Here is a 20,516-nt window from a genome sequence, read left to right on the forward strand (position 1 = left end):
TCGTCCTCTCTGGCAGACACCCACACTCCGTCGCTCCCATTCTGACTACCCCACAAGTTCAAAATTCCACATGCAAGCACCAAATCACTTGGACTCCTGGGCACGAGGGGCTCCAGGGAAACGAGGCCGCGGACAGTCTAGCTCGAGGATATACTAACCGAGCGACTAACCTCCCCGACCTCACCCCTCTACGTACGGCGAGCGCCTCCTCCTTCTCCGAACACATAGAGAAGTCTATCCCCCACCACACCGTAAGCTAACGGCAGCAGAGGCGAGGGAATGGAGACAACTACAGACGAACACCTTCCCTAACCTACACAAGTACCACATCATCTTCCCCGACAGATATGACAGCATCTGCCCTTGGTGTGGCGAAATTCCAACAACATATCATGTAACATGGGGCTGCTCCGGTCCCAAGTCCCCCGAACTAGACAGACATCACTCCGAGGAACAGTGGGAGTCTACCCTGCTCAGCTCTGACTTGGCGACGCAGCGAAAGCTGATATCCCAAGCAAGAGCAACTGCGGTGGACATTGGTGTCCTGAAATAAGGACTCCACCCAAAATCTGTATTTTCGCCTCTCTATCCTACCCTTTTGGAATAAATGTTTTCTACTACTACTACTGCTTAAAGGTGTCATTTGCGCCATTTGCAGCGTAGAACGGAGTTAGCGATGCCTCCGCAACCCTATTGATAAATGTGTACAGGTTTGAATAGGCCGACAATAAGGATTATGACACATTTCGTTTAACATTATAGGATGAAGCTTCCAAAGCGATTCAGCCTTTGAGTGACTCCTATAGTGGAGGGCTCCGTATAACTACCATTACCCGTGGTTAATTACCGTGCACTTACATCACACAGTGCATGCAAGTCGTGGGTTCGAACCCGCCCGCTACGGTAGCACTTCGATGGAGGAAAAATTTGAAAATTCCGTGTACTGTGCATTGTTAGTGCCCGTTAAGAAACCCAGGTGATCGAAATTATCCGGAGCCCTCCACTACGGCGTCCGTTAAAGATTGAGCCGCTTTGGGACGTCCATCCTATAAAGCCAAACCAAATGTGCCATAATCCTATTTGCTGACCCATTCAAACATACATACATTTTTCAGTAGGGAAGCTTGTTGCGTATGCCCAACTAAAAGTGTCTAGTGAGGCAGCGTCTTTCCATTCCACCGCAGTTGCGTAATGAACGAGAGACTCGGGTCTGGACGCTGGACGGCAATCGTTATAGCTCCAACTGCAGTCTCACTAAAATTTAAAAAAAAATTATAGCGCGCCATAATACAAGAAACAAACTAAAAAAAATGCCGCCGTTGGAGCTGCGCGATTAGCCGGGAAACCGAAATATCGCACGTGTTACACGAGTGGTTATTCTCGTGCGGCGGCGCTCGTGCGGCGGGGCTCGTGCTCTCAGGACATATGTATACAGAGCGCTACCACAAGAAGAGAGAACAAAAGTTCAAAGACAAAAGCTGCTCGGGGGATGCAGGTCTTTGCGTACTTCCACGCAGTGAAGATAAATGGCTCGAGTGCGACTCACGACATCGAAAGGGAAAGTGAGTGTTACTATTTTCACATTCTATATCCGCCTCAACGCACATCAGTTAATCAGTGTTTTTGTGGAAAGTTTCGAGGAACGGTTATGAGAAAGGCTTAGGCAGGGCGGGCGCGAGTTGGTCACCGAGGCAGGGGCTGCGCAAGGCAGCGGCCCACCGTGGCGGGAGGGTTCCAAAGTTTATATCAGTGTGGCATATCAGTGTAGCAGACCGTGCATATATTTGTCAACTCTGGGCCGTACAGCAGGCGTGCGAGGCGACGGCGAGGCAACACCTCGACGTCCCCACGCGGGAGACCTAAGGCCCCGTCGGCAAAAGCTCTGCAGGACTATAAATAAAGTTGCTACCAACCAAAGGCGGGCGCTAGCAAAGCGTAAAGCTTATAGCCCCGCTGCACGGGCGTTTCGAATGTCTTCCAACCGAATGCCATTCAACTCGACTGCCGAACTTACGCTGCTACACGAAGTTTCGCAACGGCATTCGGTTCAGATGGCATTCGAGTCGACGGAGCTACGCGGAGGAATATTGAAAATTCGTTTTTGGTGAAAGGAAAATGGCGCAATATCTGCCTCACATATCGGCGGACACCTGAACCGCGCCCTAAGGGAAGTGATAGGGTGGCTAGAATGGAGAGGTGTGAAGACCAGCTTCCGGATGCTGGCCCCAAAGCCCGTTCCTGCCGCTCGGCGGCGCCGCCGTCGTTTCTCGCGGCGTCTGCATTGCTCCGGCCCGGCGAAATGATTTGGTCGCGCGTGTTTTTATCCGGTCGAATGCTTTAGATGCTGACAAGTATCTTTTTTCAGCAATGCAGGCGCTAAAGTAATTTAATTTAGTGCTTCACTACTCCCATTTCACGTGAGAAACTGCCAGCACCGACACGCAGCTGATTGATATAGCGAGGAGCTTGATCAACGCTTATCTCCAGTGTTCTTAACGCGGTCACCTATATTGCCGAGGTTGGCGCAGTTATGCGTTGCCGAAAGTACAGTTCGCCGTAGGAATTACTGTGGAAAGGTCAGCATGCTGGGACGACCTTGAACATGTCGCCCGCGCATTTGTGACATATTAGCAATTGTGACAGTACTTTAATGGGAGGAAGAGATTGGTGCAATATATACAGTCGTTAAAAATATTATGAAGTACAAAACATGGTGGCTCAGCACTAGTTTATTACAAATAGTGCAGTTATTGCAGAACAGATTTTTACGGAACACAGGGCTTAACCTCTTGGGTTTTTTTGTGAGTATCAGGCTGGTTTTTAAACCTTCGAGCCCAGGTACTCCCTACCCGCCGCGATAGGGAGTACCTGGGTTCCATTCTGGCCACAATTCGATGGTGGTGAAACGCAAAATGCACCCGTTTGCTGTGCGATGTAAGTGCACGTTAAAAAACCTTGGATCCTCCGAATTAACCCGAAGCTCTCCACTATATACAGCTACCCTCATGGCTCGTTCGTCGCATCGGGTTATTAAAACCTCAGCTTTTGAGAGGAGCTTAAACATGTAACTTGCGTCGAAGTGCACGCCTTTCGCAAACCGCAGAATTCTCTTGCAGCGGCTTGTCGGCCCTTGGATTATCATGTGCCCACTTTTCAAATTCATCTTTGCAGGCAGGCGCGCGGAAGATGTAGACGGCATCGCAACCTAGCACAAAACCAGGGACCCCGGAAAACATTTTTCCAGAGCGGGCAGCGCCCCCCCCCCCCCCCCCCCCCCAAAGTCTCCAACTGCTTGCACTTGTATCGGAGTTTTGACAATTGAAACATTTCAGTTCTAATAATAATAATAATTGGTTTTTTTGGGGGAAAGGAAATGGCGTAGTATCTGTCTCATATATCGTTGGACACCTGAACCGCGCCGTAAGGGAAGGGATAAGGGAGGGAGTGAAATAAGAGGAAGAAAGGTGCCGTAGTGGAGGGCTCCGGAATAATTTCGACCACCTGGGGATCTTTAACGTGTACTGACATCGCACAGCACACGGGCACCTTAGCGTTTTTCCTCAATAAAAAATCAGCCGCCGCGGTCGGGTTCGAACCCGGGAACTCCGGATCAGTAGTCGAGCGCCCTAACCACTGAGCCACCGCGGCGGGTATAGGACTCCTTTAATGGAAATCACAGTGGCGCTGAGCTACTTTGTTTCGTAGCCAGATGTAAAGCATTTCATATACCAGTCATGTCCCAACAGAAGTCGACTGTCTGACCAGTGTACATAATCATGATTAGTGGAATTTAAAAAAACTATGCACAAATTTTTTAATGCAATTGATCACTCCTCGTGCGTACAGCTTCCCATTTCAATTCGTTTTATATTGTCGTGAATATTTTGGACCGTTTGTTCATTCGCAGTCAAAACCGCCGGCTCACGGCTTTATCATTTTGTTTTGTAATGCGAGATGCGACCAGACTTAGCTCCATTGATCGTGGCCACGTGCAAATGCTTCCACATTTTTCCAGATTGTTGTATTTGCTTTTGGTTCTTTATGCAGAAGGTTCCTTGCCAGCTTTAAATTGAGATCTGGAAAAAAAAACAGCGCACCGTAAAAAAAGGGTAAAGAAAGGTATAACGACACAGCGCCGACTTCAACTAGTTGAAGTCGGCGCTGTGTCGTTATATCTTCCTCTGTCCGTGTCTTAAGGTGCGCTGTCTTTTTTTCTTCCAAGTATGAACTACCAACTAGCCCGTTTAACCACCCTTGCATTCAAATTGAGCGCGGCCAAGAACTGAATAATAATAATTGATTTTTGGGGAAAGGAAATGGCGCAGTATCTGTCTCGTATATCGTTGGACACCTGAACCGTGCCGTAAGGGAAGGGATAAAGGAGGGAGTGAAAGAAGAAGGGAAGAGAGAGGTGCCGTAGTGGAGGGCTCCGGAATAATTTCGACCACCTGGGGATTTTTAATGTGCACTGACATCGCACAGCACACGGGCGCCTTAGCGTTTTTTCTCCACAAAAACGCAGCCGCCGCGGTCTGGTTCGAACCCGGCAACTCCGGATCAGTAGTCGAGCGCCCTAAGCACTGAGCCACCGCGGCGGGTCGGCCAAGAACTGCAGGTAGTCAGTTCGACGACCGCCGAGCACACTTGTGCCTATCGCCACCACCGAGTCATTCGGTTCTTAGTGGGCGCGAGTCAGCCCCTTAAACAACTTCTTTTGGAAACCTTTTCGTTGTCTTCCTGAGTGCCGGTCTGGTCATCGTGACAGTTTGCATCAACCTTTGAACATTGAAAAATAAAAATAATGAAAATATAAAATTTATTACGTAAATTGGCAGTAAATAAATAAAGAACAAAATAAACACGAAGTCTTGCCCTCCCCCCCCCCCCTCCCCCACTCAAGAAAAGTGCCGGAGTCCCTGCACAAAACACCACCATCGCGTTTTTTTCTTCGGCGCTGACATGATCTTTCAGGGCGTGTCAAGGGGTAGCGACAGCTGCTTCATCACGCCACCAACGCTGAAGAATTACTAAAGAAACGCAAATGAAACAAAACAGCCCTAAACAGCGAACGCGGTACCTTGAGCGGCGACGTGGCCTACGAGACTGGACTGGCCAGGCTGACGGCGCCCCCGACGGAAGCGCCATATTCCCCCCCCCCCCCCCCCCCCCCAATGCCAGGAACGCGCAGCGGAGCCTTGGTAGTCAATGGTGGCGGCGCCGCGGTCTTCACACCTCCCCATTCTAGCCACCCTAGAAGGGATAAATAAACGAGGGACTAAGAGAAGAAAGGTGCCGTAGTGGAGGGCGCCGGAATAATTTCGAACGATAACGTGCACTGACAGCACACGGGCACCTTTTGCGTTTATAATACTAATTGGTTTTTGGGGAAAGAAAATGGCGCAGTATCTGTCTCATATCGTTGGACACCCGAACCGCGCCGTAAGGGAAGGGATAAAGGAGGGAGTGAAAGAAGAAAGGAAGAGGTGCCGTAGTGGAGGCTCCGGTATAATTTCGACCACCTGGGGGTCTTTAACGTGCACTGACATCGCACAGCACACGGGCGCCGAGGTCTGGTTCGAACCCGGGCACTCCGGATCAGTAGCCGAGCGCCCTAACCACTGAGCCACCGCGGCGGGTCCTTTTGCGTTTCGCCTCCATCGAAACGGAGGCATTCCACATTTTGGAATGCCTTCGATACGCAAACCCAGCCCAAACTGAACCCGACCGCGGCGGCTGCGTTTTTATGGAGGTAAAACGCTAAGGCGCCCGTGTGCTGTGCGATATCAGTGCACGTTAAAGATCCCCAGGTGGTCGAAATTATTCCGGAGCCCTCCACTGCGGCACCTCTCTCTTCCTTTCTTCTTTCACTCCCTCCTTTATCCCTTCCCTTACGGCGCGCGGTTCAGGTGTCCAACGATATATGAGACAGATACTGCGCCATTTCCTTTCCCCAAAAACAAATTATTATTATCAGGCCGAACCGACCAAGAGCCGTTGCCGCCGCCTTCGCTTCGCCCCGCCCACAGCTGCGCCATTGCTTTCGGCCCTGCGGCTATTCATTTCGATACCCGCCGCTCGCTTTCTTCTGCAGTTTGGTTTGCAAATAATTCGTGTTCTGTCTATATGCCTATATGCTCCTAGGGTGCTGAGCGGTATCTGCCTAAAATTACCACCTATAGCAGAAACAGTACACGTAGACGCGACAGAAAACCCCAAATCAAGCAGTTCTGCACTTGTTTTCGTGGACTGTCAAGGCTCTCTCATCTCGGCTGCCATCATTAATAAAATAATTCAACAATAGGTGATGCTCACGTGACGTCATCCGCAAGGGACACTTGCAGCCGCCAGCCGGCGCGGCATGCGCCATGTTGGCGGTGGCGTGCGCGGCCGCAGCATTTAACTAGTGGTTATCTTTGAAATGTCGAGTGTATTTCGCGTCTCGTCGTACGTAATTTCTGGCCGACCTGTGAGACCGCGTGACTTAGTGGATACGCCTTGAACTGCGCGAAGCAGAAAAGCGCGGACACGCTGAGAAGGTTGCACGTTGCGAAAACCCCCACCCGACCAAACGCGGAGGCGCCGGCGTGGTGTGCGAAGCACAGGACTGCTGCTGCTCGTTAAATTCACCGACATCGAGGCCCGTCTTGTGCGCGGTTCAAGTTTTAAGTCAGGCGAAGAAATTAAAGCGTACAAATATATGAGAGGATGCAACTGTTTGACAAGCGGGCGAGCACAAGAGCCGTGCATGGGGGTGTCGGCCGGAGTGCAGTTTTTGGACAGGTGAATAATTTGACGCGTCTATTCGCTTAATTTGCCATCTCTCTCTACGAAAGTGTGACGTGTTACTATACTGAATCTAGCGGAGTCTGCACATCGCGTTGTTGCGTATCGACCTAGATACTAGCTGTCTCGTGCATTTAAAGCAGCGCTGCGTTGCTACAATGAAAACTGCAAAACATTTTCGCTGGGTCTGCCGTTCGTGCTGCGAGCGCATGACACTGTTTGCTCGGTCGTTTATTACACGTAAATAAGGCAGCTATGGTGCTTTGCGTTTTGTTTTCAAGAGGATAACGGCGCATACCCCTGCGGGGGATTAGCCAAGACAGTGTGAGACCTTGCCCTCACACTTTGCTGTCTCAAGGACAGACATATGATACGCAGAGAAACTATATTTAGACATAAAATTCCGCTGCTGCGTGTGTAGTAATCGCTTCAAAGAGAGGCGGTGACCAGTGTGGAATTATAGCCCTTTTCAGCAATATCAGATCCAGAAAATACCAAAGATACCAGAAAATAAACGAACAGGTGCTTCGAAGAGTGCCAGTGAAGGGTCCTTACCGCACCATGCGGCTCGTGAGAAAAAAAAAAACAATACAAATATAAATATCGCGCTACAGCTGTTATAGTTTTGCTGCCAGAAAAAAAAAAAAAATCTGCGCTCTGCATTACGCGCGCTGAAGGAAGTAATAATTGCAAATAATCCAAGGCCACAGAATACGAGCCGCCGCGTAATTAGAGAGACCACCGTGATGCAACCCATCCCTTGCCTACGCACAGGTGCCACTCCCGCCAAACCAGTTTTGGAAGAAGTCCACAAGGAAGTTACGCAAGCCTCATAATGATCTGCGCTTATTTAGCGAAGTTTGATATATGCTATGGTTTAAGCACAGTTATATTAAATTTACATTGGTAAACGCGCTAAAATTAACAGACCAACGCGAACCATTGTGCCGGCATCTTTTTTGCAGTGCTACAGCTGTTTCGTCTGCTACACCACGCCCACCATCGCGCTCGCATCACATTTATTCGTATAATAAAACACATGTGATCCCACAAAAAAAAGAATTATTTTTATTATAATTTAGTTGATAACAAATATTTGGGCGCAACTTTATAATTCCAAACGTTCTAATAATGAAAACCAGACCAAGCAGACGACGGGGTTTGCGCGGTTTGCGTGCATGTTTGCGTGCGATGCTTGGCGGTTTCTACCCGACTGCTGGCAACCTTCCACAGCCTCCGCTACCTGCAATGTGAGGAACCCAAGTCCAAATCCTCCTTGCGCACTTATTGCGGGATGTGCTCGAACATAATTTGATTCAAGGGCCCACTAAAATCGTCTCCGGACCGTGCACGCCAGGAATGCAGCACCGCAGAACGGACAGCGGTTTGCGAGCGCTGTTGTAGCTTCTGCAACTAGCAGACGCCGTGTCAGATGCGAATGCGTCGCTGGTGGAACCATGCCAGTTGCAGCGGCGAAGGGAGTCTCGACTTGCACTGGCATCCCCGTGTTCGGCAGCTGATCACCCAACTTTGTACATAGTTTTCTGAACGCCAAGTGACGACAGTGACCATGACCGTCGAGCACTCTCCCTTGGATAGCCACGCTAAGAAGGTGAGAAAAGTGACTAGCGTTAGGCCTAGGCCGAAGGTCGTGCGCTTGTGGGATGCGGCTCTTTCCTTCATGCCGTGGTTTCGGTGATGACGCTTTAGTTATATTTTTGCTCCGGTGACCTGGAGGTGCGGCAGCGTGCCACGTTTTCTCTTTGCTTGCGTTTTGCCTTTTGTTTTCTTGCTCTCCGTTTTCTATTTATTCTCCAGGGTGTAAGGCGAGAAGCTCAAATGTCACCGGTGTCTGCACTGCGTGCGGGGGTTGCTTCACCGGTGAGCGGAAGTCGCGAAAGTGATTCGGCTTCGAGTTTTCAGTGAACAGGCGACCATTTAGAATGCCATGAGGCAGTGCCGAGATTTTGAAGTGGCTGTCAAGCTTTGTACTTGTTGCCATCTGCGAGTAGCCGCGAGTTCTTTTCACGTGCTACCTGTGCGAACGGGCCCAGTGATTCATTCGTTCAAGGACGAGACGCTTATAGAGACCGTTTTCGGGAACTGCCGAATTTGAATTATTGTGACACGCTCTTATATTGTGCGAATAATAACGTAATTGACGATTTCTTTGCGAGAGTTGCGTATTGGTTATAACAGTTGCACATTCTCGTCGCTCACTTGTGCAAAGACACGTGTGTACTACATTATACCAAGGTTTGACTGAATGGAAACGTCTAGATCATGTTGAAGAGAACCATGTGGTTAAGTACAAGAGTCGCTGCTGACCGCATGCACGTTTAATTAGCGTGCAGATGAACGCCGCTTGTTTAATTTGGCGTATTCTGGATCGATGTAACGGAAGTCTAAAACATGAAGAAACTATAGAAGGGTCCGTAGCGACAGTTGAGATATTAAATGTCGGCTTTGCCGCGATAATTTGTAAATTCCAGTGGCATCGCAAATACTCTGAGGTCAGTGTGTTGGCTGTCTTTGATCTTGCAGTCCTTGCAAAGCCTTTAAGGCTGGAACGGAATGGCATTGTGCCCCGCCCACTTCAAACACTGCATCTTGCTACTTGTTACCAGTATATAAAATAAAAGAAATACAATCACTACAACATCAAGTTATAAGATTTCCATCAGCCAACATATAATGAAAGACCGAAAAAAAAAAGCTTTCCCTTTCCCTTCTACCTTATTAACAGACTTTCACCAAGCAATTATGTATGGGCTGCTGGAAAGCATTACTCTTGAACTGTGGGCTTGTCTAGGCAGATATATGAGCAAACCCTCTAAGAAGTTTACTACACTTATTAAAGCTGTAACATGCAGAGTGCTGCAGATTTCTTCTTTGCGTTTTACTTTCAGTTCTCTTAATCATCTGTAATAGCATTTGAAAGTCATTAGTAACTTTAAGGAAGCCAAAACTTTTTTTTTCCAGATTATAGTCAGGAAAATTTGGTTCAGCCTGCTGCCTTGCAAGCAGCTAGAACTGTTGCCTCCCACAGCAGGTGTGATTGCGTCACACTTTTGGAAGAGCGCAAATGGCCATGATTTTGTGTTTCTGGCTTCAACAGTGCTTTCTATGAATGGGCATTTTGTTTCAATAGCAACGTCTGGAAATTTTTCATCAGTCAGGGACATATAATAAGGTGGATAATTCTATGTCCTGCTGATGCAACCAATATTTGGGATGTATCACTCAGTATGATTTCCATAAGTCTGCAAACTGCCCCAACCCTCTCCAGTCTTAAGATAGGTGTGAGGCATCATCCAAGGGACTCATTTCTGCAGGAAAAGTCTGCATAAGCATCAATAGTTGAGTTGTAACCATTGCAGTTAAGCTATTTCATCACACTTCTGTTGTGCCCTCTCCCAAAACAGCTTCTCATGTGGGGTGACTAGCCGCCACGAGCAGCATTTCTTTTTATCGTTCTCTATAAGTGGAAGGATAAAGAATGCCAGGACTTGTGCGCCATCTGAGCTATGCCAGGAGCTTAGTTTAGCTTATCGCCTGCACTAGAAGGACAGTTATAGCACGACTTGAATTCCTCTCTGCTAAGATACTGTCACAAAGTGACAAAAGATGTGTTGCAAATTTAAAATGATGCTATACCTGTACTTCCTTGCAGGGACAGTATACCAGTCAGTGCAGAGTAAAGCTTTAGATCAACATGAAATAACCAAAATGAGACGCATTCCTCGCTGGGGTACGAACAAACTGCGGAGCGAAGTGAAAACACTTGCTTCGCGTTGAAAAGTGAACAGTGCAGTGAAAGAGAGCAGGTGCAGCATACAGGCAACCATGATGCATTGGGGAAGACTGTCTTCCCTGGAATAAGATGATGGATCGCTGAAGTGCCCTGCAGTAGGCACACCCTTTCTCGTCACCTGTGCATTGAAAATGCATAACATATATGCACCCTATATCAGAGGCACATAATTTTTCATACAGTCTTCACCAGCGACTATGTACAGTCGTCCACACACTTGTCTGGCACACTCAAACGGGGGGCTTTCTTGTGCATTTATGACAATCGCCGCTGCCTGGCAGGCCTGATACAGCTATTTAAAACATGAGGAGTTGAACACTATCCATGGGAATGTACATGCACAATAAGGATTGGTCTCGAGCCCTAGGCCACTTTTAAATGGCACACTGCACTCCCTGGTGCACGGTTCGAGCACTTTAGACAGGTGTGTGGACGACTGTACTTCTACCACCAGTGTGCTAATCTCAGCATACCATCTGGAAGAATGAGAGCAGCGGTTGGCACCAGTGGAGTCGTGGACCTTATGTTTGGGCCTTATGCCTTTGGATTTCTGTCTCTTTCGTACAGACAGTGGGGCATCTGAAGGGTACGCACTTTGGTTCTGATGGAAAGGTTAATGCTACAGTGTCCCGTTCCTGTTCCTGTTGCCAACAGCTGCCTGCATTCTTTTATGGCTGCATACGGAGGCATGCATTGATGATGGAAGTGCATGGTTGTTGGTAGGGACTACATCATAAATTGTATGCACTTGGGAAAGAGGGTGTTCCGAATTTTCATTAGAGCAAATATTTAGTTCTGTTTAATAAAAATGTTGTAGCCAGGAACTTGCTGAACACCACCCTTATTTCCAGTTTCCAAATCAGGTCAGGTTCTTTCAGAGCCCTGTCTGTCTTTTTATATAAAGGGAGCAAACGGTCACCGAAACCAAGTAGCACATGGAAATGTTCCTCTTCATAATTTGCAGGCTTGATCAATGGTATATTAAGAGTGTAATTAAAATTTTGCTGAAAGATTATTGACTAGTAAGCAGAAGGAAAAAACAACCACATGCCGCAGGGGGATCCGAACCCACAGCCTCCAAATTTCGCGTCTGGTGCTCTACCAGCTTGAGCAAAAACAGCACAGGAACAGGGACAAGAAAGAACACAGGACACGCGCTGTTTTTGTTCAAATATGTACCAACTTGCTCAACTCGCTGTGTTCTGAAGCTCTACCAGCTGATCTACAGCGCGGCGGTTGTTTAATCTTCTGCTTTCGGCAGTAATTATGTTCACCAGTGTCATCCGTGTACATAGTGGCGGATGTAGTAACTCCTCGATTATGAATGTCACATGGAACGTGATAGAACAGAGAGGGTGGAAGCTGTGTAAGAACTCACTTATGCTGCCTATGGCATCAAGACTGCCAGAACCGAGGCTGTCGTTAATTTGTTGAGCAGACAAGGGAAGGGAAATGAGAGGCTCGTAGTGACATACATATACAAAGGAAGCGAACTGTCACTGAAACCAAGTAGCATAGGGGAACGTTTATCCTTTTCCTGTAATTTTTCTGCTGCTATGGATGAGTGTGGCACTGATACACTCTGAAGGTTAGGTTACAAGCAATATTCAAGATTGGACAGTCGCCGCTGTAGCTCAGTTGGCAGAGCACCAGATGCGAAATTCGGAGTTCGTGGGTTTGGATCCCCCCTGTGGCATGTGGTTGTTTTTTATTCTGCTTTCTAATCAATTATATTTCAGCAATAAAATAATTACTCTCATAATATCTCATTGATCAAGCCGAGAAACATTACTCTATGCTACTTGGTTTTGGCAGCTGTTTGCTTCATTTATATACTTCTATTTCTGTAGTTCAGCATATGAATTTTCGCTTCCCGATATTTGTGATGACGAAGTGCTTGCCTTGGCTTAAAATTATGAGTTTTAATTTGAAAAGCCACTTGGAAAGACTGAATACTTGCTTTGTGTTTGCCTCGGCATGAGGAATTGCTACATATCCTTCAAATATTGAAGTGGCTGCTGGAAGGCATTGTGAACTATAGTGATTTATCTTTGCCCCAACAATATATGGCCACAACTTGGCAAATAATGAAAGTGCTATGTATAATTTGAAGTGCATGGCCTGAAGCGGCTGACAATTTATTATTCTCAGTTGTTCAATCACCCTTTTAAAGAGGAAAATAGATTTTTGGCTGTAAGCTAATGCTTGGCAATAAAGCTATATTTAAGTTCATTCATTGTTTAATTATATTTCTAAAAAAGTGGAGGCAGTGTAATTTTGTCATTTATAATTTTGTAATTTTGAATCTCGAAAACACCAGTTAGCAGAAAGCTTTTTTCTGGAGTGTTGCATATTGAAATCTGTCAGAGAATTCACAGTGTTTAATTATGTGCACTGTAGTGCTAGTTTTTCAGAAGAAAGCATCGTTTTCGTATGTGAATGTCAGCAGTGTATACCTGCAACTAAAGCAAAACAAAGCATGTTGCATTCATCTAAGGACGTACATGCCTTTTTTGTTTGGTGCAACCGGCAAATCATAGTGGCCTGCTGTCCCATGTGAGGTCATATCAGCATGGACTGTCATGCTTGAGTTTAAGTATGCTTTTTATCTTGCTGGCATGACATCAATGAAATTTGAGCTTACAGCATTTCTAGCTTGCTTTTATGGCTCTTGAAATGTACAGGAACAAATGTAAACAGAGCAGTATGCTTACACAGTCTGGGTGCCTGATGTTTATGTAGAGGTGCGTTATCTGTGTTTACCATTCTATAACTGTGCTTGTCTTTGAATTCATCTTCAAAGGCAACTCTGGAGATTTTTTACCTCTATGCATTTAACTGAAAATTTCATGGTAGGTTCCTATTTAGCTTTTGTTCCAAATTTCACAGCCAGGTGGAATTCTGTCCTTGGGCCATTCTTCTTGGCACAAGATTAATATAAACATTCGAGGAATAGGGCACCATCTTGAGGTTATAAGTGGAGTTTTATGTTAAGGTAAAAACTAAGAAATAGTTTTCACTGTTGTCATACACAATGTCTTTAAAGCTGGGCTTATGACAGTGGCTTCAAAAGTAGCGATGTTAAAGCGGTATTCACATGGGGCAGTGATGAAGAGGGACACTCATGATATAGTTGAACGGTGGAAATGGTGGAAATCTCTTCCCTCAACACTTTCACGCTGCTGCTGAGAGCTGAAAGGGACACAACTGTTACCAGATGAACTGCCATCTGAAACAGAGCATTAACTTGCCATACACTTGCTAACCCCTGCCAAGGAGGGTGAAGGGAGTTGATTAATGTGCTAGCCAAACAAATGGTCCCCTCTCCACTTCCAAAGTCTACATCTCCAAACCACCTCTCGAAGGCATGAAGTTTTTGTCATGTGTTGTGCGCTAGCCCTTGTCCTGGAAAGGATACATTGCCTATGTGAATGATGTTTAATGAGCACTGAATGTCATTTATGGCACCCATGTGGCATGGTTATAACTGGAGTTTCTTAAGCTCAATTTTTTTCTGGTAATGAGGTTTATAGCTTTGTTTTCTTTTGTTTTCTAACGCAACAACAGCAGCAGCAGCAACAGCAGCAGCAGGAGGATGCTGCCCGTGTGGTGCTGAACCAGCTGAAGGAGATCACTAGTGTGGAGGATGTGGCGTTATTGCGCCAGGCCCTGGAGGCCAGCCGCACAGTCTCCGGCAGTTACGATCTTGCCCAAGCTGTCAGCATGCTCGTGGAAGAGGACCTGCCTGGTGCACCGTCCATGTCCCAGGTAGGGAGGGACACAGAGCCCTGTTGCTGTTGGTGTATTCATTCACTCTGTCAGATTGAGGCATCAAGTATACCTTTCCCAAGAAGGAAGCCACTACTGTTTTAAATGGGGGCAAGGATTAGCGGTTGCAGTTTTCTGCAGTGGCTTCAGTCATGCATAAAACTGCACGTCTGGCTGTGCAAAATGGACACTAAATGATTATTTTATACGCTCTGTTTTCACTTATTTGCAAAATGGTACTACATTTTTTTCCTCTTGCTTTGCTCTACATCTCCACTTTCCTAAAAATAGAAGTCCAAAAAAGTAAATTGGTTCACAGTGCTGAGTCTTTGCAGCCTGCCATTTCCTCATGTGGTCTGAATTAGTCCGTAGCCCTCCACAATGGCATCCCTCATAGCCAGTCTCTTCCGGATGTTTGACAACATAGCAACTTTTATTTGAGGTTTATTCCAAAGAGCAAAAAAGATGATGGTGATGATGATGGTGAATTTTTATGATGGAAGGGCATCTGTAGCCAAAGAGCGTTATGGCACAAGGTATTATTGTTTACTCAAGGTGGGGTCAAAGACCCATTTCCCAAGCATTTCGCCCTGAATAAGGCAAGCACCAGGCGAGGGGAAGCTTGTACCCATTGTATCATTGGTGGGTGCCCTGGGGTTCTGGGAATCGAACTCCGCACCTCCCGCATGCAAGGTGTATGCTCAAGCCACTAGGCCACCACTGCAGTGTGAGAGAGCAAAAAAGAGACAGCAATTCTCTGCACTGCATTTTCAGGTGTGAATGCCCATTGGCTCTTTACTGGAGTAGCATGCCAGGCTAACAACCAGGCAGACCTCTCCTGTTTCCTTAAAGCCTTCCTCCTCCTCCTCCTCCTCCTCCTCCTCCTCCTCCTCCTCCTCCTCCTCCTCCTCCATTGGTTCTTTAGTCTATATGCACAATGTTGCAGTGCAGTAGCCTTTACTGTTTTTGTGTAAAAGGCAAGCGAGGTGTAAATTTGTACTTCCAGTTCATAGCACTAAGGGCACATCCGCACTGGCAAGTCAAGACGTTGCGAAAAAGTATTTTTGAAAAGTCATTTTTTTTGGCATCTACAACACTATGTTGTACTGAAATATTTCACACACCCCCCCTCCTAAAAAACATTTTAAGTGCTCCAAATGAATATTTTTGTTGGCATCTACACACATAGTGCGTGCTAGTTTAGAACCCTGAGGCTTATTTTCTGGATAGCTTGTTTCGAGCTTATCACCTTGGTTGTGGAAACCGTAGCACATCAGTGGGTGCACGGAATTTTGTCCCATTTGTTCTGTTCTTATTGCTGAAATGTGGTCGCATCGAGACAGACTCAGGTTTATCGTCTAGGCTCACATGGTTTTGTTACATGGTAATTAGAGCATGATACATCCTAAACATAAAAGGAAGGTAGGTGCATTCTGTGGCCTTCAAAAAAAGAGCAGAGAAATAAAAAGAAATGTTAAAAGCATTTACAGACCCATAGCCTGTTTTGTTATGCTAGGTTTTTCTTGAGCAAGCAACATGCGAATGGCATATAAACAACGATAAACCAAATCCTGCTGAAGACATCATCGTGAAACTTTATATCTTACTGATGCTATTTCAAGCCAGCCTGCCAAATTTTGTTCCTCTAATTCGAAAAATTGAAAAGTTCACTTCGATCCCCTCTTCCTCCTTCAAGATAGGCTTGTTCTACTCACATGGTGTCATTTTTTCATGAGGGAATGCAACCTTCAATGGAGGGAATGACCTTCAATGGAAGGTCACTGTATTTAATGGTTATGGTTGGCCTGAGCCTCAGGAAAGGATATATGTCTGAGCAGGAATTGTGAAGCTACTGAATTGGAAATAGATTTATTTATGAACATGTACTATAAAGTGTCTGCCTCACTTTGGTTTGGGCAAATTTCAAGGAACATTGTTCATGCATAAGGTTAGCTTACTGTTGTGGAAGGTTGTCTCATGCATATAAGGAAAATTTTATTTCATCATATGTAAACCGACTAAGTAGAACTTTTTCACTACCTAAGACGCTCAGAAATTTCCCACAAAAGCTTGCAAAGTGGTTAATCAGAGGTGCAACTTTTCAGAAATGCGATGCTGAACATTACATTACATGAAATAAGCATGTAAAATGCTAGAGAGTGAGTGAGACTGCTGTGACTAATGCATGCTGTATGCAGTTATAGAGGTAACCTACCCACTCTGTCATCAAAGTGCCATTAGTAGGATGCGGCCGCACAATATTTTCTAGGAGCACCATCGTGAACTTGTATTTTTTTTTACTATTGCCTGGCTAGCTATTCATGCAGTAACTGGAGCGTAGGTCTGCTATTTCTGAGGTACTTAATGCATAATTGTGTTCTTGCAGACCAGTTTCAATTGTGTAGGATATAGAGTATGCTACAATTGAGTGCAGAGATATGCGCTGCAGGTGATTGTGTTGGTTTACAAGTTGGTATGCTCCGGTGTTTCAAATCTCCACTCTCAGCAGACCACTTTCTGACATGAGCATTTCTTGTCAGATATCACAGATGCTCACAAATATAGTGCTGTATATTAGGCTAGCCAATTTTATGGTGCTGATGTCTGGGTAAAGAGACAGTCTCCTTTTTATTTGTTGCCTGCGTGATCATGATGAACTAATTATAGTTGCAGATAGTTTTTTAGGTGACAGATTTTTCGAACTTTTAGATTATTCGGACCAAATCCTGGGCCCCTTTTGAGTCTGAAAAATCATTCTTTTGCAAAAAGCCAGCTTTAAGGATCGTCAACTTTGTCACTTCCCACGTTCCACTTGCAAGCGATAATATTAGGCTGTAACTTAACCAGAGTCATGCTTTAGTCATCTACACACGACCTCATGTCACGATGCCAGACAGTGCCGACACGGCCATGGGTCATGCCGCGAACAAATGCACACACTGTGCAAAGCAAGAACAGTCTGTTTCCATGGGTAACGATGGTCATGTATACCACCGAGACAGGACACCCATCGAAAGAAGTGTACATTTCCAAATAAATCCCCCCCCCCCCCCCGCCCCATCTGATCTGATCTGTTTGGCACCAGAGGCGTTGTCATTGTTATCGTCGTTGTTTTTAAACCGTGGTGAATGCTGCTGCTGTCACGTATTCAATAATGTTGCTTGCTCTTTGTAGTCCACATTGTTGGTAACGAAGATCATGACATTATCTCGACAGGCAACTACGAAGAACGAATAGCCAAGCCTATCCAAGCCAATCTGTTAGACTGACTTCATTAGGGTGACTAACTCTGTTTAAATCGAGGATGGCGATTTTTATGGTAACGAACGTGGCTGCATAGAACCAAGGCTTATGAATGCTCTCTCACGTCTGTACTAGGTTTAATAAACTACCTTTCGGCCGAAACAGCTGGAAAATCGAACTTTTTGACTCCATGCAGTCCAAAATATCTGCTGTGAATATGTACAAGGTCCTAGCTTGAACTCTCGAGAGGTGGGGCAGTGCTCTTCAGATGGCCAGTGTGTCCGATACGGCCACACATTGAAGCAAATCTGGTGAAGGTGTAGAGGGACCTAGAGCTGGTGCTTGTCATCTGGCACCTCACTTTGATGCACACTTGCGCAACAGACACACTGGCATTCTGAAGTGCAGCCATGCTGCTTGAGTGTTGAAAGAAGTATTTTGGACTAGTTGGTGAATATTCCTGGTGATAAACAGTGCAAACTAGACGGAACACACAAGATAAGGAAGGCACCACATGCGCTATGGTGTCTTCCTTCTCATGTGTGCCCCATCTAGTTCGCACTGTTTTTCACATGCTGCAGCAGTGGCTCAGTGGTTATGGCGCTTGGCTGCTGACCCGAAAGACGCGTGTTCGATCCTGGCCGCAGTGGTCTAATTTCGATGTGGCGAAACTCTAGGGGCCTTGGTACTGTATGATGTCAGTGCACGTTAAAGAACTCTAGGTGGTCATAAGTATGTTACTTGTCAAAGCCAAGCATCAAGCTGCTTTAAGTACATGATTTAACTGACCATGATTAAAGCATTCACGGCAGCCGGTGGCAGGTGGGCTTCTCGTCATCAGATTCTTGAGAGTCTGAATGCTCGTACTTCGCATACAATGGCTTCGTCAGTGTATCATTTTTCAATGTCGGCGTCGTGATTTGCACCTTACTAAGACAGCTGCCGGTTGCAGCCATTCATCCTTGTGCACAGAAACACGTTAATGCAAAATTTTGGAGTGCCTTTCACCAGCACAGGTGTCACTTTACAGGGAATTCGTTTTTGACGGCATCATTTGGTAAAGCTGCGCCGTTTTATTGGCAGTGTCTCGTTATTTCCTGTCGTCTTGTTAGGACCCAGATTCTTTCCAAAGATGGGAGTCACGGTGGCTCAGAGGTGCTCTTCAAACTTCGCACCCAATGGATACGCAGGTTTTTCGACTGTGGGGCCGAATTAACACGTCTCTTCGTTCCTACGAACAAAGCTACTCTGCCATGCTTGTTCGTTATATCTGAGACGTAGTACCATTGCCGTAATGCGTAATTTGACGGTAGCACCACCCTCGTTCGTAATAAACGAGGATTCGCTGTAACTGCAGCTGTTATAAGTGGGCTTGACTGTATTTCGATTCTGTCTCTACAGTTTTTAGAATATCATTTCAAGCTGAACACTTCAAAAAAAGTGAAGTAAATTGTGCCAGGCTAAACAGAGTAGTGCACTGAGGTTAGCATTGTTCTTTCTAAGCTTTGTTCTGCTGGCATGAACGGAGCCAGGAACCTGAATATTGTGGGGAGCATGGGTGTTACCTTTCAAAACAAGATCAAGTGGAGATATCATTTTTATGAGCTGGAAGGCAAGAATGATGAAGGGTTGGGTCAGTTGGTACATGGTAGCGCTTGACAGAACCAGCAGAAGACTCTCGGCAAAAAATTGAGCATATTGTCCCGTTTTCTTCTTTTCCTGTGTGTTACATGCTTTCCGTTGATTTTTTTGTTTGATCCAGCATTATCCCATATTCTCTTCTTTTGTCATCATACCAACAGTGCTAATGGGGCATTACAGTGGTGGGGAGGGGTGCGATAATGAAGTATTCTAATATAGAGAAGAGCGAACAGCAACGATTAGAGAACAGGAAAGCACGGCAAAAGCAGGGACGAGGCAAAATGATAATTGACATGGAGGGCGGAGTGTTCTTCTCCCCTTCAAAATGATGGAGGGCACATTGTTCTTCACCTCGTTGGTTTTACATCTGAGTTCCTCTGTTTTTGAAGAGTGATTGCGGCGAAAGGCAACATGTATCCTAACATATAAAAATTCCGAGGTCAAAATTTTTACACTATGTTCAATTCCAGAATTCAATAAATATGTACATGATATTGAAGACTGTTCTAACCTCATACATGCATAATTTAGTGTAAGTTGATATATGTTACACAACACATCTTTCTTGTCTTTTTTAGCAAAAATGCTTTATGTTACGCCATGGCCTGCCTAGTACAGTGGAATCTTGGGGATATGAATCTCACGAGGTCGCGAAAAAATTCGTATCTGAAATTTTGTATCATCTAAACAAACAAAATTCGTATGCAGAAACATAGAAAATGCATTCACACAGGTCTGTTTATGGCTGACTGGATTTATTCACGGCCATGCGGCCGCAGCACGCTACTCGCGATGCGTACAGCGCAACTGGCGATCGTGATGTCCGCAGTGTACTTCTTGCTCACTTCTTGCTGTGCGTACCATACGGATACTGTTTGCGATGTCGCCGACGTGTGGGCCGCTAACCACGGCTGAGGGCTCGTGATGCGCACCGCACGGTTAGCGCTTAGTGCTCAAGAGTGCAGTCGCGGCTCGTGCATTCCTATCATCCCTAGTGGTGCAAGAGAGTTTGGAACATCTGGAATTCCACGCATTGTGCACAATGTGTTCCGGCGAGGGAATTTTACGAATTTGTATCATTGGGAAACTTGTATCAACCACGTTCATATCACCGAGATTCTGCTCTATACCACATGCTTTTGCAGCTGCTTAAACTGACATTGCCAGAACATCCAACTTGTTAGATGCCAAGGTTATTAAGCTCAGATGTCAGTCTTGTTCCATTTATAATGTTTAATATAGTGGTCAACATTACTTTTTCTCGCAA

General features: G+C 46.0%; 1 protein-coding gene across 4 annotated transcripts in view; it reads left to right on the forward strand.

The window, feature by feature from the left end:
• Window positions 1–7,994: 7,994 nt before the first annotated feature.
• LOC144093712 (ubiquitin carboxyl-terminal hydrolase 25-like) overlaps window positions 7,995–20,516 on the forward strand; it is a 90,359-nt gene continuing 77,837 nt past the window's right edge. Inside the window, exons 1-2 of one of the 4 annotated variants that reach the window (XM_077627318.1) lie at window positions 7,995–8,395; window positions 14,165–14,365. In XM_077627318.1, the coding sequence (XP_077483444.1) occupies window positions 8,354–8,395; window positions 14,165–14,365 (243 nt within the window). In that variant the 5' untranslated portion in view covers window positions 7,995–8,353. The remainder of the gene's footprint in view (window positions 8,396–14,164; window positions 14,366–20,516) is intronic. The other 3 variants (XM_077627320.1, XM_077627321.1, XM_077627319.1) reach the window with 3 other exon arrangements.

This window comes from Amblyomma americanum, chromosome 6 (genome assembly GCF_052857255.1).
Source record: "Amblyomma americanum isolate KBUSLIRL-KWMA chromosome 6, ASM5285725v1, whole genome shotgun sequence".
In the NCBI taxonomy this organism is placed as follows: domain Eukaryota; kingdom Metazoa; phylum Arthropoda; class Arachnida; order Ixodida; family Ixodidae; genus Amblyomma; species Amblyomma americanum.